At 44.8% G+C, this 22,964-nt stretch overlaps 2 protein-coding genes and 1 long non-coding RNA gene across 4 annotated transcripts; 1 reads left to right on the forward strand and 2 right to left on the reverse strand.

Annotated features, from left to right (window-relative positions):
* Nucleotides 1-686: 686 nt before the first annotated feature.
* Nucleotides 687-3,621, reverse strand: LOC121976840 (endoglucanase 12-like). Its single transcript, XM_042529215.1, has 5 exons — nucleotides 3,038-3,621; nucleotides 2,650-2,957; nucleotides 1,970-2,567; nucleotides 1,731-1,903; nucleotides 687-1,651 (listed from the first exon to the last, which is right to left on the reverse strand). Exons 1-5 carry the CDS (start codon nucleotides 3,405-3,407, stop codon nucleotides 1,247-1,249), a joined length of 1,854 nt encoding a protein of 617 aa, XP_042385149.1. The 5' UTR covers nucleotides 3,408-3,621; the 3' UTR covers nucleotides 687-1,246.
* A 3,130-nt stretch (nucleotides 3,622-6,751) lies between these two features.
* LOC121976843 lies at nucleotides 6,752-9,351 on the forward strand. 2 transcript variants are annotated; one of them, XR_006110694.1, is made up of 4 exons: nucleotides 6,752-7,258; nucleotides 7,341-7,410; nucleotides 8,586-8,847; nucleotides 9,014-9,351. It is a non-coding gene; the product is annotated as an uncharacterized LOC121976843 (long non-coding RNA). The 2 variants fall into 2 exon arrangements; XR_006110693.1 differs by lacking the exons at nucleotides 8,586-8,847; nucleotides 9,014-9,351 and having other exon boundaries at nucleotides 7,341-7,505.
* Nucleotides 9,352-11,645: 2,294 nt separating this feature from the next.
* LOC121976844 (endoglucanase 12-like) lies at nucleotides 11,646-14,372 on the reverse strand. The gene is made up of 5 exons (XM_042529224.1): nucleotides 13,683-14,372; nucleotides 13,284-13,591; nucleotides 12,603-13,200; nucleotides 12,332-12,504; nucleotides 11,646-12,252 (listed from the first exon to the last, which is right to left on the reverse strand). Exons 1-5 carry the CDS (start codon nucleotides 14,056-14,058, stop codon nucleotides 11,848-11,850), a joined length of 1,860 nt encoding a protein of 619 aa, XP_042385158.1. The 5' UTR covers nucleotides 14,059-14,372; the 3' UTR covers nucleotides 11,646-11,847.
* Between the last annotated feature and the right edge of the window lie 8,592 nt (nucleotides 14,373-22,964).

Here is a 22,964-nt window from a genome sequence, read left to right on the forward strand (position 1 = left end):
GTATTTTTGCCCTGAAGAGTGGAAATAGATCAGCAGAAAGACAAAGGAGGGAAAGAGGAAACGAGGGCAGGAAGGAAGAAAAGACAAAGAAAGGGAGGAACTCGCAGGCCGGCATTGCTACTAGCTTGCAGTGACTTTGCCTCTACTCACAACAGCCTTGCTGCGATTTGCAGCAGCTAGACAGTGACTGTGACTCTGTGAGCTTGCGGGGGCTAGCTTCGGTCATGAGCTCTCAGTGGCCTGGCAATGGCTGTGAGCTTGCAGGGTCCTAACCTAGTGAAGATGACTTTGGTGGTTCGACAAACGAAGAGGTTCGTGTTAGAACTTAAGTCATGTTTTTTAAATTCAATAAACATGAATAGATGAAGCCTGTCTTTTCACTTACTCTTTTAGAGTTTGTAGGCCTTCTAAACACTAATTCTCTTTTTAGATGGCGCAATTGTCTCAATGAAGTGTGTGTAGGGACCTCAAGGCAAATATAAGCACCGTTGATCTTCCTTCCAATGTGCAAGGAAGTTGGTCCGATGGTATGTCTGTCTAGAAGAGGTGTCTTTGGGGAGCGATGAAGGAGGACCCTCCAACGGAAAGGAAAATCATTGCAAGCTGATGGTATTAAGGTGGCGATGCAAATGACCAAGAGGATACTCCTTTACAGGAGTTGGTTTTTTGCCACTTAGTTGAGGGAGCAATGCAGTTCCCTAGGAGCAAAGGAAACGGTGTAGTTCCTTAGGAGCAAAGGAAAATAAAGGAGGATAGAAAGAGAAAAAAAAATAGAGCTCTGGATTTTCTTGCAGAAAATAAAAAGAAGATGAAAGTAGGAAGTATATTTGCTATACGATATTTATATATATACAATTCGCTTATAAAGATTAATAATATATAACGTGATAAATATGATATTAGCAATTATAATATATAATCACAGTAGTAGTTATGGTAGCAACAACAATTAAAATTTGCCTTTGAATAAGAAATGTTTGATAAACATGATCCGGGCTCAATTAAAGTGAATTACAATGCAAAAAGTAAACTCACGGCATCATACGGTTGAAAATAAACCATCCTCGAGTTGTGTCGAGTAGCTATTTCATTTTACTTGCTGACTCGGGGAGATGGTTTAAGAGCTTTGAAACTGTTCCTGGATCGAAGTTATTGAATAAATTTGTAAAAATGAAACTGAGCAATATATAGTTGCATGATGGTATGAGATACTATAAAACCTCGCATGGAGCAATCCCACTTCCCCTCACGGGCTCCACGGTGCAGGTGGGGGCGGCGATGCAGGGTACATGGGCGGTACGGCAGAGAAGATGGTGTTCTTGTCGATGCCGGCGCTGCCTGTGGTGGTTGTCAAGGAGATGAGCGCCGCGACGAGGCCTGCATTGCCTGCCATCGTTGGCTCCGTGTAGCCGTAGTTGGTTCGTACGTCCGAGAAGTGGTCATTACGGTCGGGGCCACCAACCATGGCTCCAATGATGGTGTTGGGATTATCGGTCTTGGCGTCTCTCCACTTGTACCCGCCGGTGCAGGAGTACTTGACGCCGTTGTGAGGGATGGACGCTCCCCGGTGGTGGACGTGCCTCGGGTACTTGTTCCCGTACCCCACAACGTAGCTCATCTTCAATGGGTTGTCTCCTAAGATGTAGTTCACCTGCCATTTTTTCCGACCACGACTGAATCAGCTATTTTGGCCTTATTCAAACAACGCCGGCCGGAAGCAATTAAGTTACCTGAGCTCTAGCGAAGCTCCGAAGGTTGTCGGTAGATAAGTAGTAAGGGCCGCAGTAAGAGCCGGGCACGTTGGCAGCGTCCAAGTAATCGGCGTACAGGGAGGAGAGGAAGGCAGCACTCACGACGTATTGCAATGGCTGAGGCCGGCCGTGATTTAGTTGCACTAGTCCACCTAATCACATCAATTAATTAATTAATTAATTAATCGAATTTTGCAGTCGGATCGATGCTTAATTACCTGGCGTGTAGTTGAAGACATTGAATCTCTGGAGGTCCATGCAAATGTTGAGGCCGGTGGCATTTTGGTAGCGGCTGAGGGTCTCGTCGTAGGGGTAGCCGGGGTTCAAGAAGAGCCTCAGGCGGGTGAGGAGCAGCAGGGCGCCGGGCAGTTTGTTGTCCCAGCTGAAGACGCCGAGGTCGGGGATCTGCATGAAGGCCTTGGCGTTTTTGGGCAGGCGGGGGTTAGTGGCGAAGCGGGCGTAGCTGTCGTTGCCGCTGGCGTAGTACATCCACGCCGCGCTCCACATGTACTCGTCCCAGTACCCCGTCGAGTTATAGAACAGCTCGGTGGCCAGGTTCCCCCGGCTGTAGGGCGTGCGTCGCCTCGGATCGCGCGCGAACTTATACATCGCCGCCGCGCCCCGGAGCAGCTTCTTCGAGTACGCCGCGTCGTCGTGGAACACGATCGAAGCCGCCGCCAGGGCGGCCGCGACCTCCCCTCCCAAGTCCGGCGCCGAGTTGGCAATCATCACCGGCCGCGGGTAGTCCATGTCCTCCGGCCGCATCCAGCAGTAGTGATCGTCAGGGGTCGTAGACCCGTTTGTCGCGACACCAACCTGCACATACTCCAGCACTTCATCGATCGCCGCATTACTTCATCGTAAGAGTAGAAGAATTGCATGCTGATTATTCCTTTACCTGGCTGTATATACGGTCGATGGTGGTGGCCGAAGAGTTGAAGGTCTTGAGCAAGTAATCCGTTCCCCATTTGATAAGATCTCGGACATGGTCGTATTCTCCGAGATCCTTGTACTTATCGCTGTACTCGACCACGGACCAACTCAGCAGCGTCATCGAGAACGCCATGGGGAAATGGAACTTTATGTTGTCGCCGGCGTCGTAGTAACCGCCGACCAGACCACCCTTCACGTCGTTGAGCGTCGACCCGTCGCTGAGCGCAGAGTCTCCGCGCCACGGCACGCGGTTGTTCTTGGGCAGCCGACCAGCTGCATGCGGATCCAAAAAAAAACGAAAAATTAAGTTCCAAGTGTTAAGATTGAGATTGGCCTGTAATGAATTGGTCTACATTTTTGTGCGTTGAAGAACATGAGCGCCTTGTGGAGGGCTTGCGAGTACTGGTCGGGCGGCGGCTTTCTGTGCTTGGGGATGGGCTTGGCGATGGTGATGGGAACGGCGCTGACGACGAAGGAGAAGAGGAAGGCGTAGAGGATCCACTTGAGGAGCTTGGGCTTGACGATGAGGCAGCCCAAATCGACGTCCTTGTCTTTCTTCTTCGACTTCTGCGGCCCCGCCAGCAGCCAACTCTGCTGCGTCTCGTCCAGCTGTTGCCGTGAAAGCGTCGCCCGGTCCAAGTCCATTTTCCGGCTCTGCTCGTCGTCAGTCGTCGCCTCCGCGCCGATCTCGAATGTCCCGCCCCAGTGATTCATCGAATGCATCTTGGCTATTCAGTGCGCCGCGCCCAATCAAGCTTCAATTTGCAGATTAACAAAATGGGAAGATGAAGACAACCAGCTCAACGCTCTCCTATTCACGTTGGCGAGTGCAAACGATCGGATCGTTGACTCCGAGGGCTTTATTTTTCTCCTTCTTTCCCGTTCTCGATGAGACGAGGAGTTTTCTATTGCAGAGGCCATCTGGTTTTTGTGGGGAAAGCGCCATAGCCGGTCATTGACTTCAGCGGAGCATGAGGATGAGTCACTCACAAACATAACCGAGTTAATACTCGAATCGAAAATTAGATCAAATCTCCGAAAGAACAGTCCAAAAAAAAAAATTTCTTAGGCCGCTCGATTATCACGGTTTATCTTCCTTTCAAATACTTTCTTAGGCATCACTTTTGCCTCAATGAGTGTGAGAGCATGAGCATGTGGAAGGCCACTAAACTAAGATAAAATATCCCCTGATTTAGGATTTTAGTGCTTGTCTTATTTTGACGTAAAGATATAATTTATCAGACATATTCTGTAATTTATCTGTCTGAATTTTATTATGGAATTGATAATATTGAATCATTTAAATTGAGCCTATTATAGTTGAAGGCCTGCAATATCAATATCATTTGTGCATTAGGCACCGCTGTTCAATATATTTCGAATTTTCAAGATAAAAAAAATATATATTCATCATGTCTAAAGACGATAGAGATGACTTACTGGGTGCGATAGATTGACTATTAACTAGTAGAAGATCCTTTTCATTTCATGAAGAGGCTTTCTCTCAATTTTGCGCATACGAAAATGAGCTAACAAAATGTCAGTGTCTTAAAATCAGGGGAAGTTTTTAGCGAAATTCCTCCGACGTTCAAGTCAGTACAAGTCCGGACGGGTGAATGAAAATGGTAGAGAACGTGTGCGTGAGAGTAAGCTTCAGATGTTCAAAGAACGTACCTTGTCTACGGAGAAGTCTCCCTTTTTATGTTCCACCTCACATAACCTTCGCAATCACGAAGTGACAATGTGTGTCAGAGGTTGTTAGGGGAAGGAAAGTGCACAACTTGGGTAATATGTAATAATTGTCCAACGAATATTTCACTTACCCACATATATACCTCTTTTGTCATTTGTAGTTTATGTCATTGTTGAGGTTGTTGAGGGAATATGCTGTCATAAGTGGTGGGCTGATGGAAAATATAATAATCCTTGACAAAAGTTCTAAAAGAATATTTTCTAACACATAATTATTATTCTAACAAGTTATTAGGATATTTTCTGCTGAGTATCTATTGGCTTGCCAGTAAGGCTGGCCGCTTTTATTTCTGTCTCTGCATTAAGCTGCTCAGTCACATTTTATATAGTATACTATGTTATATCTTATGCCGCATATATCTCAGCTAGTAAAGACTGCCGCCTTATATTTGTCTTGCCATTAAGCTACTCAGTTATGTTCTACATAATATTAGAGATTCCTTCGAAGAATAATACATTGCCTTGGTTATGTTATAAATTTGTTTGAGAAATAATATGATAATATGTGCGTATTGGAAATTCATTTGATAACCTGTGCTGGCTGGAAATTCATTCAAGTAGCAATATGAGGTTAAGTGCCTCGAGCTCGGCCGACCTTTTACCCGGTCAAGCACGTGTAGAGAGATTTGTGCGCCTCAAGTGCCTTATGCCCGACCGACCTTTACCCTGGCCGGGCTTGCATAGAGAATTATTCTGGACGAGCTTGCATGAAGAGATATGTGAGCCTCAAGTACCTTAAGCCGGACCGACGTTTTTTCTAGCCGGGCAAGCTTAGAGAGATTTGTGAGTCTCAAGGAAGTTGACCTTTACTCTGACCACACCTATAGCAGGTCTATTGAGAGATGGGTTGACCATCCCAACCGACCTATAAGGTTGGTCGAGCTTAAACTCGACCGCACGTGCTATCTTTTTAGTTGGCCTTATTTCGAGCAACTTTTAACTTGTTCAGGCTTTCACTGAGAGCCTTAATGTTGGGTGAATGACGAAGTCAGATGAGGAATGTTCACTTCCCTTGACTCTAATCATCATATTATCATAATTTCAACTGTCACACCATCTTTTGAATCCTCTTGTTATATCTCGTATCATATATTATTTGATTTAATTTTTATAATTGCAAGTGATCTTTTAATAAATTCTTCACTTGCCCTTTGCTACTCCCACTTAACCTAAAATCTAGTTGGTTTTGATTTTCAATAGGTCTGACAAAGTGAAATCAATATTATACGAGGGGTGGAAAGCTTTTTATTGGGATATTAAAGTTTTACTTTGTTGGAGAATTATATCTTGATTATCTTATTTTGATATGTCTGTCCCATAGTTTCAGTTAAATTTGTTCGTGCTATTTTTATGCAGCGCTATAAATGAATCAAGTTAAATGAATAAAGTTTTTAAAAATAAATTTAATCTTTAATTTGGTAAGAGTTTATTTATATTCGTTTAATATAAATAAAATTAATTAAATAAATAAACTTAAATAACTCGTTAAATTAAATAAATAAGCTTGAATACATAGGTGTTCAATTCGATAATTTTTGTGAACAATATTCATGAACATATTTACGAACTATGTCTATTAATAAAACTCTAATCAATATAATAAATAAATAATAAAATAAAATAAAAAAATAAAATTTTTTTTTTTTTAAAATTATTAAGCTCAATAATCAATCAAATAATTAAAAATTTCAAACAATCAAACAAGCTTGAATTGAGAGGTTGATAATATCTAAACGAATCAAATTCAAGTCAAACTTGAATTGAGAGCTCAATAATATCTAAACGAACCAAGTTTAAACCAAGTTTGAATTGAAAGCTTGATGCCCCAGAGCGTAGCACAGACGGTGGGCGCATGATATCTCTGACGTAATGATCAGAAGTCGATTCTCAAGAATTAACGACTTGAAGTTTACCCCACCATGCACCTATGGCATGTGTACCTGCATGTACATCCCTCCATATTCATAGGGTCGACACTAGGGGGCCGCTAAAATAGCGGATCTACTTTTTTGAATTGAGAACTCGAATATATTTAAACAAACGAAACTCAAGTCAAGTTTCAAATAAGGAAGCTCATAAAAAATAAATCAAGTCAAATTTGAACAATCATTTTAAAAATTTAATACATTTTAAACTCGAATTACCTTATCAAATAAATTTAAACATCCTAAAATTTAACTTAACTCGGTTCATCTACAACCGTATTATTATGTACATCGAATTTTAAGAAGAGATTCGATATTATATTCTTGAAATTTTTAAATGGATCATTTGTAATATTAAAATGCTATGACCTTCTGCAAAAATACAACATAATTTTTCCTCCTTTTGAGTGCGTTCCTCCTTTCATCTCAAGCCCTAATTTTTCCTGGCGCTGGCACCGCCGCCACCGTCTGTGTAGCTCTACACGGTCACTGTCATTGCACACCAACGCATCCTCCTCCTTTTCATTAGTACAAACCCTAAACCTCATCTCATTGTGATATCTCTCTCACTCGCGATCTAAATCCTTGATGTCGCTACTTGATCGTCGACTCGCCTCCCTTCGTTCTTCGCTATCGTCGCCGGTTGTTTTTGTTGCTGCTGGTTGTCACTGCTATCGTCGCCCAGAAACCATGGGATTGTGCTTGCAGTTATCACGAGCGCATAAAACAAAAGGGCAGTCTTTTCTTATTCTTTCCAGCAAATCAAATTCAGATGTTCTCTTCGCGCTATTCGGTGTGCTATGTTAATTCTCGAGGGGCAAGTTAGATGGATGGAATTGATACAAGCTTGGAGAAAATTTTATTTCATCTTCGAATCATGGATACCCTTACTCGATGGTATGAAGTTCTAACAACATTGTGTTTTTTTTCCTACTTTTGTATTGCATGTTTAAGGATTCTTTGGTTTCATATATTGTAGGGTGAGTTATGGTTAAGTTTAAGAGTGCATGTGGGATTGAATAAGCATTCATCGGGAAGCTTGTATTGAGGTGGAGTCTTCCTGCTTGTTTCACCTTAATTACCTTGTGCATGATTAATTCTGTTAAAATAGATTTAATAATAAAGTATTTTTTCTCTTGTTTGTTGGTATATGTTTTCACATTGCTTGTCCTTATTTTGATCTTATTGTTACTCATCCCTCCTTAAAATTTTTTTATGACATAACTAAAATAGAGATATAAAGAACATGGAATAGTAATATTTTAAGAGATTATGAACTATTCTAAGAAATTGAGAGAAAATTTAAGATGTAATTATATCTTCAAATAAATAAGTAATTGATATATTATTTACACTTTAGCTTTACACTCTGAAATGAGTTGTGTATTATTTGTACTAAGTTAAAAAAACTATAAATGCTACTTGAATTGTAGAGTTGCAACTCTACGATTTAAAAAATGGTTGTGTAAACCTTATGCCAAATTAATAGAACAATGAATGCAATACTATAGGTATAGAGCTTTGGCTCCGCCTTTTAAGAGTCGCATGACTATTTGTAGGCTAGAGCTTCGGTTCTGCTCTCTAAGAGTTCTCGTAACTACTTCTAAAAGTGCTGCCTAACTACTTATAGGAAACCCGAGGAAAGCATCTTTATTCAACAACATTGAGGTTGATATGAAGATTAAGACTTGGACGCATGTGAGTTATCTAAGATTACCATTGATTGTAATAGTAATCTTAGGGTTTGCACTTTTGGACAATAATGTTTGAGATTGTGTATTGACTAGATGGGGGCTTATCTAAATGATGGCTTACAGAGAGCTTTCAGCACTGGGACAATAGGTTCTAGGTTGTTATCAACATGTAGACTCAATCCCAAGCTTTGTGAATGCTTGAAAGAGAAACTGGTGGTGTATCCTTTTGCATTGATTTTGATAGGGCTTTAGATCTAGATGAAAGGTATTAGCTTTCCTGAGGATCAAGATAGAGAAATGAATAATTGGCAAGATGGACTAAGAAATAAAGTAAAGAATGTTCAACTGGTGATAAATGCTCTTTCAAAGTCAAGAAATTAGCAAGGGCATGTGACCAAAAGGCGCACTTCAAATTTAGAAATTCCTATAAGGCACATCTAAATTTCAATTTTCCTAGATGATACTTTTCTTCCTAAAATACTCTTTTTATTAAAAAAAATATTTTTCCCGTGTGGCCTGTTTGGGCGCAGAGGGCAGGTGGCCTCCTGGCCGCATGTGGATGGTTAGGCCAAGCGGCTGACGTCACAAGGTCGTCTAGGAGGCTAGGCTGCCACGAGGCCGTGCATCCAGGAGGTCGCCCGACCAAGAGACCGCCTAACCTCCGTGCCGACTAAAGGCTGCTTGGCCAGGCGACCGCGTGCAAGAGGTCACCCGGACGGCTAGCTGGTCCGAGTGGGCGTGGGCTGGAAAGTAGGACATGGAGCATTCATTAAGGATGAATCGGGCTGGAAGGTAGGACATGGATCATTCATTAAGGATTAATTAGTAATTAATTTCTTATTTTTTATTTAAATTCGAATTCAAAATTTTACATATATTTTCTGATTGATACTTTTAATTTTTTTCCTTCCTTTTTTATCTTAATTCTAATCAATTGTTCATATAAAATGGATTTCAGTAGAGCATTTTTTTATGAAGACTGTATTGAATGCTTTGTGGCCTCGAGCGAGACCGAGCATGGTTGATAATGCCCATGAGCTACGTCATCCGTGGCTGCGAGTGAAGTTATCTGTGGCCGCGAGGTTGTTCATGGTCAAGGGCGGAGGCATGTGTTAACCTACTTGGGCTTTACCCCACGGTACATTTTAGGATTTAGAGAAGAAACTTATATATTTAGGAATTTTTCTATACATTTAATCATTTTAGTCCATTTTCACCTGATCATTCATAAATTTGTAAATCAAATTTTGCGACCAATACGGGATATATATATATATATAAAATCAACCAACCAACCAACCGATTAGCTCGGGTAAATTATAAATTCTGTCTCTGCCATTGCTTGTGGATGGCAACTACTTTTTTTTTTTTTTTTTTTTTGCGACCGTGAACGACCTCTTGGTGCCACTAGACGAAATTTGAATGAGGCACGAACTTGACAAAGAAGGTAGGACATTCTGATCAATTTCGGATGAATGAAAAAATACTTGAAAAATCATCCATGAAGTTTGTTTGATACATTTGCTCATTATCTTACAATAGATACACAATCCATTTAATCATATGCACTTCCAAATAAATAGGGCATTAAGATTTCTTTTTTCCGACAATCTTAGATAATCTTTTTGATTTGTCTACTGATGGGGTTGTAAATGAGCCAAGTCAAGCTAGTTAAGTTAAGTTTTGTGATGTCTAAGCTTGTTTGATAAGGTATCTGAGACAAGTCAAGTTGAAAATACACTAAACTGTTGAAATGGTTGTTCAGACTCAGTTTGATTTTTTTATGAACTTAAGTTTGAGTCGATTAGATGTTCCCAAGCACTTAGTTCAACCTTTTTTTATTGTTTTAAAATTACCATTTTAACCTTTTTGATTGAATGCCCAAACCAATTCCGGAGCTAATGCTCCAATCTTAACCTGTGATTGTTTTTTTTTTTTTTTGTTTTTCAGAGCGAATGTTCGTCTGATAACGTATCATTGCCAGAAAAAACTTCAATGTATTGAAAAGTCAAAACTGATATTTTTTTTTTAAGTTTGTAATTATAAGTATTCACTTCTTCCAATCGATTAATTCTAGATGTAACCATTCATGTCCTGCTAAAATTTTCTACTAATCACTAGGGGAAGAGAAGCACAAGCTATCGGTGATCCAACGGTCTAACATTCTAGATTTTTCATTCAAGTAGAGAAAAATATCTTATCCCCCCATAATTGAGAATCAAACTAGGAATGATTGGGAGACTATATGGGGTCTTGTTGTTGCACTCTAGCCTGGGGTCGTCAAAATTCACCAGCCAAATTCCTTTTTGAAAATTTTCAATTCTTATCTATTTTTTATTTTCGAGATCATGCAAATCCACTAGATGTTTTTTTAAAATTTTTTTTTTTTAATGATATGTCGAGGCAAGTTTGACATGCAAGAATGACATTATTCTGTGGCTAATGAACCCTTGGACTCAGCTTGGTTGATATCTTCTTCGTACTGGGGAGTGGTTATCGTGAGGAAAATCGTTAACAATATCGCTCTTAATCTGTATTTTTTCAAGAAAAGGTCAATGGTCTGCTGCTTCTTCGGTAATTCTTGCTTCCACAAATCCAGCTATTTGATAAAAAGATGCACTTTATTATAATTTTTTAAATTTCATTTGTTTTTTTTACCAATGAACATTTGGTCTTTTACAGCCAAATTGTTGAATAGTTAGTCTACGGAGAAAGAGTGATTTTAAAAGTCAGAGTAGATAGTTTACCGAGCAAATGAGTTGTGATCATAGTCACTTTTGGTTTCGAGCTCATTTTTATCCTGAAGAGTGGAAATAGATTAGCAGTTGAAAGAAAAAGGAGGGAAAGAGAAAACCAGGCAAGGATTGAAGGAGGTAAAGAGAAAGAAATGGAGGAACTCAGAGGCCTGTGTTGCTACGAGCTTGCAGCGACTTTGCCTCTGCTCACAAGTCACAACAGTCTCACTGCGATTTGCAGCAGCTAGACAGTGGCTGAGTTTGTGGGGGACTAGCTTCAGTAATGAGCTTGCAGTAGCTTGGCAACGGCTGTGAGCTCGCTGGGGCTGACCTGTGAAGATGACTTTGGTCCAACGGTATTGCTCACCTTCTGGGAGCGACGAACACGGAAAGGAAAATCATTGCAATTTGATGTATGAAGGCGGCGATGTGATGACCAAGAGGATACTCCTTTAAGGAGTTGGTTTGTTGCCACTTAGTTGAGGGGGCAATGCAGTTTTTAAGAGCCGAAGGAAGAGGAAACGGTATATAGTTCCTTAGGAGCAAAGAAAATAAAAATGAAGATACAGAGCTTTCGAGTTTTTAGCAGAAAATAAAAAGAAGACTAAAGTAGGAAGGAACATAATAATTTCTTTATTTTTGCTATACGATAGTTCCATATATACAATTCGCTATAAAGATTAATAGTATCTTACGTGTTAAATATGATAATAACAATTATAATATATAATCACAGTAGTAGTTATGGTAGCAACAACAGTTATTAAAATTTGCCTTTGAATAAGAAAGGATTAATAAACATGATCCGTGCTCAAGCAAAGTGAATTGCAATGCAAATAGTAAACTCACCGATCATACGGTTGGAAATAAACCATCCTCGAGTCGTGTCTGAGTAGCTATTTCATTTTACTTACTGGCTTGTGGAGATGGTTAAAGAGCTTTGAACTGTTCCTGATCGAAGTTATTGAATCATTTTGTACAAATGAAACCGAGCAATAGTTGCATGATGGATAAGAGAAAAATATAAAGCCTCGCATGGAGCAATCCCACTTTCCCCTCACGGACTCCAAGGTGTTGGAGGGGGCGGCGATGCAGGATACATGGGCGGCACGGCAGAGAAGATGGTGTTCTTGTCGACGCCGGCACTGCCTGTGGTGGTCGTCAAGGAGATGAGCGCCGCGACGAGGCCTGCATTGCCTGCCATCGTCGGCTCCGTGTACCCGTAGTTGGTTCGTACGTCCGAGAAGCGGTCATTCCGGTCGGGACCACCCACCATGGCTCCAATGATGGTATTGGGATTATCGGTCTTGGCGTCTCTCCACTTGTACCCGCCGGTGCAGGAGTACTTGACGCCGTTGTGAGGGATGGACGCTCCCCGGTGGTGGACGTGCTTCGGGTACTTGTTCCCGTGCCCCACAACGTAGCTCATCTTCAATGGGTTGTCTCCTAAGATGTAGTTCACCTGCCATTTTTTCCGACCATGACTGAATCAGCTATTTTGTCCTTATTCAAACAACGCCGGCCGGAAGCAATTAAGTTACCTGAGCTCTAGCGAAGCTCCGAAGGTTATCGGTAGATAAGTAGTAAGGGCCGCAGTAATAGCCGGGCACGTTGGCAGCGTCCAAGTAATCGGCGTACAGGGAGGAGAGGAAGGCAGCATTCACGACGTATTGCAGTGGCTGAGGCCGGCCGTGATTTAGTTGCACTAGTCCACCTAATCACATCAGTTAATTAATTAATTAATAATTAATTAATTAATTGATTAATCGAGTTTTGTAGTCGGATCGATCCTTAATTATATTAATTAATTACCTGGCGTGTAGTTGAAGACATTGAATCTCTGGAGGTCCATGCAAATGTTGAGGCCGGTAGCATTTTGGTAGCGGCTGAGGCTCTCCTCGTAGGGGTAGCCGGGGTTCAAGAAGAGCCTCAGGCGGGTGAGGAGCAGCTGGGCGCCGGGCAGTTTGTTGTCCCAACTGAAGACGCCGAGGTCGGGGATCTGCATGAAGGCCTTGGCGTTGTTGGGCAGGCGGGGGTCGGTGGCGAAGAGGGCGTAGCTGCCGTTGCCGCTGGCGTAATACATCCACGCCGCGCTCCACATGTACTCGTCCCAGTACCCCGTCGAGTTGTAGAACAACTCGATGGCCAGGTTCCCCCGGCTGTAGGGCGTGCGGTGCCCCTGGTCGCGCGCGAATTTGTACACCGCCGCGGCGCCCCGGAGCAGCTTCTTCGAGTACGCCGCGTCGTCGCGGAACACGATCGAGGCCGCCGCCAGGGCCGCCGCGACCTCCCCTCCCAAGTCAGGCGCCGAGCTGGCCTGCTGCACCGGCCGGGGGTAGTCCATGTCCTCCGGCCTCATCCAGCAGTAGTGATCGTCGGGCGTCGTCGACGCGTTTGTCGCCACACCAACCTGCACATGCTCGATCACTTCATCGATCGCCGCACTACTTCATGCATCCCAAAAGTAGAAAAATTACATGTCGATTCCTTTACCTGGCTGTATATCTTGCTGATGGTGGTGGCTGAAGAGTTGAAGGTCTTGAGCAAGTAATCCGTTCCCCATTTGATAAGGTCTCGGACATGGTCGTATTCTCCGAGATCCTTGTACTTGTCGCTGTACTCGACCACGGACCAACTCAGCAGCGTCATCGAGAACGCCATGGGGAAATGGAACTTTATGTTGTCGCCAGCGTCGTAGTAACCACCGACCAGACCACCCTTCACGTCGTCGAGCGTCGACCCGTCGCTGAGCCCAGAGTCTCCACGCCACGGCACGCCGTTGTTCTTGGGCAGCCGACCAGCTGCAAGCGGATCAAAAACAAAAAAAAAAAGAACGAAAAATTAAGTTCCAAGTGTTGAGATTGCGATTGGTTTGTAATGAATTGGTCTCACATTTTTGCGCGTTGAAGAACATGAGCGCCTTGTGGAGGGCTTGCGAGTACTGGTCGGGCGGCGGCGGCGGCTTCCTGTGCTTGGGGATGGACTTGGCGATTATGATAGGAACGGCGATGACGACGACGGCGAAGAGGAAGCCGTAGAGGATCCACTTGAGGACCTTGCGCTTGACGATGAGGCAGCCTAGATCGACGTACTTGTCTTTCTTCTTCGACTCCTGCGGCCCCGCCAGCAGCCAGCTCTGTTGCGTCTCGTCCAGCTGTTGCCGTGAAAGCGCCGCCCGGTCCAAGTCCATATTCCGGCTATGCTCGTCGTCCGTCGTCCCCTCCGCGCCGATCTCGAACGTCCCGCCCCAATGATTCATCGAATGCATCTTCGCTATTCCACAATCAAGCTTCAATTGCAGACTAACGAAATGCGAAGATATGAAGGCGACCAGCTCTGAGCTCTTATTCACATCGAGCTGTTCTCAACGCGGTCGTTCTCCTGTTCCTTTCGTTGGCAAGAGCAAACGATCGGATCGTTGACTCTGAGGGCTTTATTTTTCTCCTGCCCTCGATGCGATGAGGATTTTTCTATTGCAGAGGCCATCTGGTTTGCGTGGGGAAAGCGCCATTGCCGGGCATTGACTTCAGCTAAGCATGAGCATGTGGTGGAGGTAATCGAGTGCTATGGAAAAACTGGCGCATGTGGTGAAGGCGTCGCAATATCAATACCATTAATGGTGCAGTAGGTACCTCTGTTTAATATATTTCGAATTTTCAAAACCAAAATATATGTATTATTTTATTTATTTTTTATAATTGCAAGGGATCTTTTAGTAAATTCACTACTTGCCCTTTGCTACTCCCACTTCACCTAATATGTACTTGGTTTTGATTTTCAATAGGTCTAACAAAGTGAAGTCAATAGCTTTGATTATTAAAGTATTACTTTGTTGGAGAATTATAGCTTCGATTATCTTATTTTGTTATGTTTGTTAAAGAATTTCAATTGAATTTGTTTGTGTTATTAATATGTGCATTGATGTGGCGATAGAAGGAGGCCTACTTGACACGGGTCAATAGTCACGGTGAAGATCAAAATCAAGATGGTCATACTCAGGCGTCAAAAGGCCGAACGGAGGATAATTACAACGGCCGGTCAGGACAGTCAGGGCCTGATCGACAGGGGATATGTTCGAGTGGACAACCCTTCCGACTAGGGGGGATATGATAAGCAGACGCTCAAGTCATATTATCAAGGCACTGACGGAGATCGGATAATTTGTCCAAACGGAAGAAGGCAGGTTACTACATAATTACCACACAAAAGAGCAACATGAGGCCACCAAAGCGGATGGGTCCCGACCTAGCAGCTATGTGATGTAGCGACGGAAGGAGGCCTACTTGGCACGGGTCAACGACCATGGTGGAGGTCAAAGTCAAGATGGTTAACGCCCAGACATTAAAGGGTTGAACAGAGGATAATTGCAGCGGCCGATTAGGACAGTCAGGGCTCGACTGGCGGGGGATATGTGCGAGTGGACAACCCTTCCGACTCAGGGGGATATGATAAGCAGGCGCTCAAGTCGTATTATTAAGGCGTTGATAGAGACCGGATAGTTTGTTTAAATAGAAGAAGGCAAGTTACTACATAGCTACCGCACGGAAGAGCAACCTGAGGCCGCTAGAGCAGATGGGTCCCGGCTGAGCAGTTACCTCGCTTGGCCAAGCAGTGGGACATGGCGGGCGGAGCAGAGTCCCGGCCAAGCGGCTACCCCGCTCGACCCAATAACTGTACCACTATAGTATCTCTCGACATCCTTTTCGGAGAGAGTGCCGTTGACATGAGGCATGGTCGACAGGCGGATAGTACGGACGAATCTTCTATTTTTGTGTTAGGGATATGCATGCTCTGTTAAGGTATGATATCAGGGATACTTTCCTGACAAGGCCCTTTCATGGGACATATAGAAGAGTGTGCCCATGCCTCGAGAAGCGTGCACGCCGTCCACCAGGGCTCTATATAAAGTGGGGTCCTTCACCAGTGGAGGTACACATTATTATTGAATTCCATTGTTGTTATTATTTCTATGCTTCTCCACATTTTTCGGTGACTGACTTGAGCGTCGGAGAGCCAACGCCGGGGGGATCCCTTCCCTGGCCCGACACTGATGCCGTTTATTTTGTAGAGTGGAGTGAAGTCCACATCTGGTCAGCGAAGCCGCCACGTCCTAGCTTTCCAGCTTCACGGTTTCGGAGAAGATTATTTTGGCGTTGTCTGTGGGAACGCGACCTGTATCCGAATGGGAATATGGAAGACGCTGGATGATTCATAATGGTGATGCTAATGCAAGAGGAGCTTGACATTCTGGTACAAGTCCGCGTGACAAAGATAGTGAAGCAACAACAATAGGCGATGGTCGAGCGCCAACAGGCAATGGTCGAACGCCAAGCGTAGGAGCCTGCGGCCTCAGTCGTAGGTCGCCTAGCTGAGTAGTGTGACTAAGCGAACCAAGTATCCGCTAGGGGTAATAGCAAGAAACCGGCCGGCACGTACGGGGATGCATCCAATGTGCTTATCCCCTTCCACCGATCGTTGTTTCGGACCCCATCTGAAGAAAGGGGCCAAGCGGACAAGAACTAGGGGTCTTCCTCAAACGACGCGCTTGTTCGGGACGCAAGGAGAGGGAAGACACCCAGAGAGGATGATTCACCCAAGTGGGTTAATCGACAGTTTTCAGAGGGGATTCTGAATGATCCTCTGCCAGAACATTACACTCCGTTGGCGATCGGAGAGTACAATGGAACCATCGACCCGGACGACCACTTGGCCAAATTCGATAATGCGGCCACACTTCATCAGTACACTAATGAAGTTAAATGTCAGATCTTTCTCACTACTCTCACCGGATCGGTGCAACGCTGGTTCAAAAGATTGTCGGAAGGGTCTACCCACAACTTCAAGGACTTCCATGAGACGTTCCTTCACCACCTTGCCAGCAGCCGCCGCCACCAGAAGACAAGCGTGAACTTGTTCTCGCTCAAGCAAGGGCCAAGAGAGGACTTGAGGGCCTACATCCAGCGCTTTAATCAGGTAGCGATGGACATCCTGACGGTCTCCTCAGACGTGTTGGTCAACGCCTTCACCCAACGGCTCACCGAAGGAGAGTTCTTCCGATCGCTCATTCGGAAGCCGCCAAGGGACTTCTGTCACCTACAAAAGAAGGCCAACGAATACATCAATGTGGAAGAAACTCAGGCGGTGAGGAAGAAGGAGATGACTGCCAAGCTTGCAGGAGCATCTGAACGACATCACTCGAGCAGTCATCAAGCCCCCAAGTGAACTCAGTTTGGAGGAGCCGCGCCACACGAGCCCAAGACACATGCCGTGCAGCATGTGTCGGTCGCTCGCCCAAAGGCTGCCAAAGGCAAGGTGTGGACGTCGATATTCTGCTCCTTCCACTAATCGACAACACACAACACTCAGGACTGCTATGATCTGGCAACAAGCATGTTAGCCCCGCGGGGATACCCCATCGATCCCCGTCTCCCGATCTGCTACATAGGCGCCGATCAGCTGGTCAAAGGGAAGAAAGAAGGACTACCGAGCCATGCCACCATCAGCCCCCAGTAAAGAAACAATCAAAGCCTCGCCCGAGTATTCGACGAGCGGAACAGGCAATCGGCTTGGGAAGAGGAAAACAGGAGCAACACCGCTCGGGGAGGGATAGAAATGATCGCAGGTGGGCCGACCGGTGATGATTTCAATCGAGCAAGGAAGTTGCACGCTTGGCGACTTGAAATCCATGCTGTTGGTTGCAGCAAGGAGCGGGCCGAAGGACCTGAGATCAGCTTCGACCTGAGAGACTTAGAGGGAGTCGAGATCTCTCACGACAACGCACTGATCATCTGTGTAGTAATCGCCAATTACACTATATTCAAGAAGGCGTTTGATCAGCTGTAAATGGATCGGAGTGAGTTGTTGCCCATGACGACCCCACTCTACGGCTTCAATGACAACGAAGTCTTGCCGCTCGACCAAGCAAGGTTGGTCGTCTCGCTCGGGGAGGAGCCGTTGAAGAGGACAAGGACCACCAACTTCATTGTGGTCGACGCACCATTGGCCTACAATGTTATATTAGGCCAACTGACCCTCAACGAGTTCTGAGCGGTCATATCCACCTATTTTCAGAAGATCAAGTTTCCAGTGGACGATAAGGTGGGCAAAGTCAAAGGCGACCAGTTGGCCGCTCGGCGATGCTAAGTCGAAATGGTCAAATCAGAAGCAGGGGTCGCTCGGAAAAATCTATGCTTAAAGTTGAACGCTATCACGGAGAAGCCTCCTACGCTGGTTTACGAAGAAAAGGAGGAGGTTCAGATCCACCCCAATCGGTCGGAGGCGACTACCTTTGTAGCCACCGATCTGGAAAGCGCAAAGAAGGCAAAACTGGTCGCCTGCTTAGACACAATTATGATGTGTTCGCTTGGTTGACACACGAACTTCCCGGCATCTCACCGAGTGTGGCTCAGCACGAGCTCCACGTTCGACTGGATGCTTGATCGATAAAGCAAAGAAAATGGACTTCAGCGTGGAGCAAAACTTGATCATCCGGGTGGAGATAGAGAAACTGCTAGAGGCCAGTCACATATGGGAAGTCCAATTCCTAAGCTGGCTCGCTAACGTCGTGCTGGTCTCCAAACCAGGCAACAAATGGTGGGTCTGCATTGACTTCCACGACTTGAATAAAGCGTGCCCAAAAGATTTCTATCCACTGTCCCGGATAAACCAGATGGTGGATTCTACGATGGGCTGCAAGCTGATCTACATGCTCGACATGTATCAGGGCTATCACCAAGTGTCGCACGACCGAGAGGATCAAGAAAAGGTCAACTTTATAATGACTGACGGAACATTCTGCTATAACATCATGCCGTTCAGACTAAGGAACGTCGGCACCACCTACCAGAGGCTTATGAACAAGGGTTCCAATGGCAAATCGGTCACAATATGGAGGTATATGTCGATGATATATTAATAAAATCCCTCCGAGCTGTTGATCTTTGTGCAGACATTGAGGAGACCTGCCAAATCCTGAGGGCTTATGGAATAAAGCTTAACCCGAGCAAGTGCCTATTCAGCGCTAAGAGTAGTCGATTCTTGTGGTACATCGTCACCGAGCAGGGGATCGAGGCGAATCCAAGCAAAGTCAAGGCCCTGTAAGACATGCCACCGCTGTGCAGTTTAAAGGAAGTCCAACGGCTGATTGGGTGGATTATCGCGTTGTCCAGGTTCATATCCAAGTTATCAGATTGGAGCCTACCGTTCTTCAAAGTGCTGCACCGAGCGACAAAATTTCAGTGAGACGCAAAGTGCGACCAGGCGTTAGAAAGCTCAAGGAATACCTCAACTCCTTGCCTGTATTTGCTAAGCCAAATGCTGGAGAGCTTCTCTGGATCTATTTTTCGATCACCGAATATGCGGTTGGCTCGGCATTAGTAAAGCAGAATGATCACGAATAGCAGTCCGTATATTTTCTAAGCCATATATTAAAAGATACAGAGTCCCAGTACACTGGTCTTGTAAAGTTAGCTTAGGCTTTGGTACTTGCCGCTCAGAGACTCGACCTATACTTCCTCGCACATCCGATCGTCGTGATGACCAACAGTGCCCTGGGAAGAGTCTGTTGGGATCTTAGATGGCTAGAGGGGGGTGAATAGCCTCTTAAAAAAAAACTTAGACAGAGATTTCTACACAAAAACTAGTTAGCACAGCGGAAGTGGAAAACTAAAACGAAGAAAGAAAAACACATACACAGCAGACACAAAGATATACGAGGTTCGGGGATAACTTGCCCCTACTCCTCGGCGTGTCCGTAAGGTGGACGACTCCTTGATTTTCGGTAGATCGCACCCCGGATAACTTCCGGCTAAAGATGTCTCCTTCTCGGTGGAGCAACCTCTCAACAGAGTCTCAAGAAAGATCTAAATTAAAGCACGAGACTTACAGAAACTCGGTGGCAAAGGAGAATAGGAGTGCTTACAACCACGCGAGGATCAGTAGCAGAAAAACAGAGATCGCAGTTCACCCGAGAGCTCAAGAACTTCGCACACCAGCACATACTTTTCTTTCAAGCTTTCTTTCGTGTTCTGTTCTTGTTCCTCTCTCGCTGTTTTTACTGCTTCTCAAAACCTGATATCTGCTGTCACAAATCTGGTCCCAACTGCGCAAATCAGCGCTGCAAATCTGGTCCAAACTGCGCAAATCAGCGCTGCAGCCAATCCCTTTTCCTCCTTCTCTGATTCTCTGAACTCACACCAATGATATCACAGTCAACACTGGCGTCTTCTGAGCTCGAACCAATCCCCAGGAGTCAAGCAGATCGCAGCCAGATCACAGCAGTATCCGTTGATGCCTGAAATGCACCATGCGCCGCTGAAACCAACAGAAAGACCATTTATCGCATTCCTCTTACGAACTTAATTTGAAATTAAGCTTGGAATGATACCTGTTAACCTGCAAACTCAAAAGCTAACAGCACAGAGGATTACATCACATAAATGAATGAGATATATCAAAAGCAGTGAAGGAATCGTTGATACAACGAACAAATCAGAGTGTGTGGATCGGTCACCAGACCGATCCATCGACCGATCAGGGCACCCTGATCGATCAGACCATTCTGATCGGTCGTAGTGACCGATCAGATTGAGTGTGGATCGGTCCACGACCGATCCACCTCTTTCTTTCTTTGCCTCTTCTCCCGATCGGTCTCACCGATCGATTACCTCGATGTGCTCGGTGTTCTCGATCGGTCTTCGATCGATCGATTTCACCGATGTGCTCGAGTGTCATCCGATCGGTCATCGACCGATCCGTGGAACTAGTTTCCTTTGGATCGGTCTGCCGACCGATCCACCGTCTCATGTGATCGGTCTATCGACCGATCCAATGTGCCATTGAAAATCCTCTTTCGACTTGGAGAACGAGCTACCGAGCCCTCTCCGACTTCGTCCGGTCCAGAGAACGAGCTACCGAGCCCTCTCTGACCTAGTCCGGAGAACGAGCTACCGAGCCCTCTCCGACTTCGTCCGGTCCAGAGAACGAGCTACCGAGCCCTCTCTGACCATTCCGTGCCAAGTCACCATACTTGGACTTTTCCCGTGCCAAGCTCCCTGCTTGGACTTTTCACCAGATGTCTTGACCCATCTGGATTTCCCTTGCCTGGCTTCACTCACCTGGACTTTCCCTCCCAACTGATCAACCTCGATCAGTAGTCATTCTGAGTTCAAACACTATCTGATACAAACTTAAATCAGTGTCAACATCAAAACAACAGCCAGGTCAGACTGTATCAACAATCTCCCCCTTTTTGTTGTTTGACAACACGATTTAAGTTTAGATCAGAATTTGTTCAACTTTTCATAATTTTAGGGGAATCAAGATCCTCCCCCTAAGACGGATACAACACTATGTGAGGGTCTTCACATTTGCATTCATCTAAACTTAGTTATCTTCTCCCCCATTGTCAAACACCGAAAAGGTGCGAATAAGGTAAGATAACTTAAAGAACTCCCCCTTAACCCTTACTGTCTGATTCTTAAATCACTGAGAATTCCCTCTAAGTGTATTATAAGACAGTAATAAGGAAATAAAAGACAAACAAGACATGCAAGTGAACAGCATATTAATAACGGATAGAAAATGAAATATAATAAAGAGCAAGCAAATATAAAACTGAGTACCATAAATACATGAGTAGCATCAGAAGTGCAAACATCCAGGTCAGTCATAAAGACTAACAAAAAACATCCAAAATACAGACAGTCAACAAACAAACTGTATCAATCAACATCCTCACACTGAGGAACATCACCATCATCGGCAGGAGGGGTGAAATCCTGAGACGGCACGCTGGAGGATGGATAGCCTGGGTAAGACTGCGGAGGCGGGTAGCGTGCCATCCATCCGAGTAGCAACTGCTGTGTCACCACCTGATGACTGCGCATATCATCGAAACGCTGGTCAATATGCCCGCGCAGGTCATCATAGCGCTGGTCTATCCGAATACGCAAGCCATCCAGCTCAGCAGATATCATCTCATCATGCCGATCAAAACGGCTCTCCAGCTCGGCGATCTGCCAGCGCAGATCAGGATCGTCCTCTCCATCGTCAGCAGCAGGAGGAGGAGCAACTTGTCGTGGAGGTCCCCGTGGTAACTCACCCAAAACTCTCCCATCCTTCCACTGAACACCCCCATTTTGTCCAATGATGCCAGACTTGGAAAATGCCCGTTTCCCAAGTCGGCAATTCTGCCTGACCATTTTGACTACCCTACCCTTAGACACATCAACCTGAAGGGTCTCGAGCCAATCAGTAATTATATGCCCATAAGGCATATAAACAGTGGAGCCGCTGGGCCGAGAATATGAAATGATCGAAGAGTAGATGCTGGACATAATGTCAAAGTCGAGACGCCGACGTAACCCATACAGCATCAAACAATGATAGGGTCGGATCTCAGCAAGAGGTTTGGATGTAATTGGAAGAATACAGTTTGTGACTATCTTAAAAAGAATATAGTTAGGGGCAGATAGTCGTAGGGCAGCAAAAGTGGGAAAGTCAACATCCAACTCATCTAGGTCATCTGGTCTAGGATGACCGAAGAAGTACTCATAGATGGAGTCATGTGAGATATCAAGTGGAGGACGTAATGATTCTGGTAAATCAGGATAAATTGAGAAAAGATCCCCCGTACACATCCGGCAGCCTAGATACCCAAAAAATTCTCTGATGGAGAAATCGATAGATCTTTTAGCGACTCGGGTTTTATAAACACCATCACTGTTCTGATGAAGATTGTTATAAAACTCAGAAACTAGGTCAAGGTTGATGTCCCTCTCTAAGTAGACTACCGAGTCAAGTTTAAAATAGGCTAGGGTTTCGGACACAGAAGGACAAAATTCATCCATATACTTGCGATCCACAGATCGACATGGAAGCAGCTTGAATGTCCTCTGTTGAAATGCTTGCTCAAAATGGCGGTTTGGGAATCTACTAGAACCAGCTGGTTGGGGTCGAGATGGAGCAGGAGACTTGGTTTTCTCAGCTGGGGACTTAGAAGAACTCTCACCGGCTGCTTTCTTCCTAAATAGATAAAGATTTGGACACGGTCGGGGCAAATGGGAGTCCACGGGAGCCACACAGAGAGAACCGAGACAACACACATAGAGAAAATGTGAAAAGAAGCTAAAACGCTAAGAATGAACAAATCTCGGGAGGAAGAAGAGTTACCTG

Source organism: Zingiber officinale, chromosome 4B (assembly GCF_018446385.1).
Source record: "Zingiber officinale cultivar Zhangliang chromosome 4B, Zo_v1.1, whole genome shotgun sequence".
NCBI lineage: Eukaryota > Viridiplantae > Streptophyta > Magnoliopsida > Zingiberales > Zingiberaceae > Zingiber > Zingiber officinale.

Excerpts from the sequence above, each read along its gene's own strand:
- LOC121976840 (XM_042529215.1), bottom strand. The coding sequence starts at position 3,407 with ATGCATTCGATGAATCACTGGGGCGGGACATTCGAGATCGGCGCGGAG. Across the intron at positions 2,958-3,037 it reads GTTCTTCAACGCACAAAAAT|CTGGTCGGCTGCCCAAGAAC; the intron begins GTAGACCAATTC and ends ATCCGCATGCAG. Across the intron at positions 1,904-1,969 it reads TGTCTTCAACTACACGCCAG|GTGGACTAGTGCAACTAAAT; the intron begins GTAATTAAGCAT and ends TGATGTGATTAG.
- LOC121976844 (XM_042529224.1), bottom strand. The coding sequence starts at position 14,058 with ATGCATTCGATGAATCATTGGGGCGGGACGTTCGAGATCGGCGCGGAG. Across the intron at positions 13,592-13,682 it reads GTTCTTCAACGCGCAAAAAT|CTGGTCGGCTGCCCAAGAAC; the intron begins GTGAGACCAATT and ends ATCCGCTTGCAG. Across the intron at positions 13,201-13,283 it reads TCAGCAAGATATACAGCCAG|GTTGGTGTGGCGACAAACGC; the intron begins GTAAAGGAATCG and ends GAGCATGTGCAG.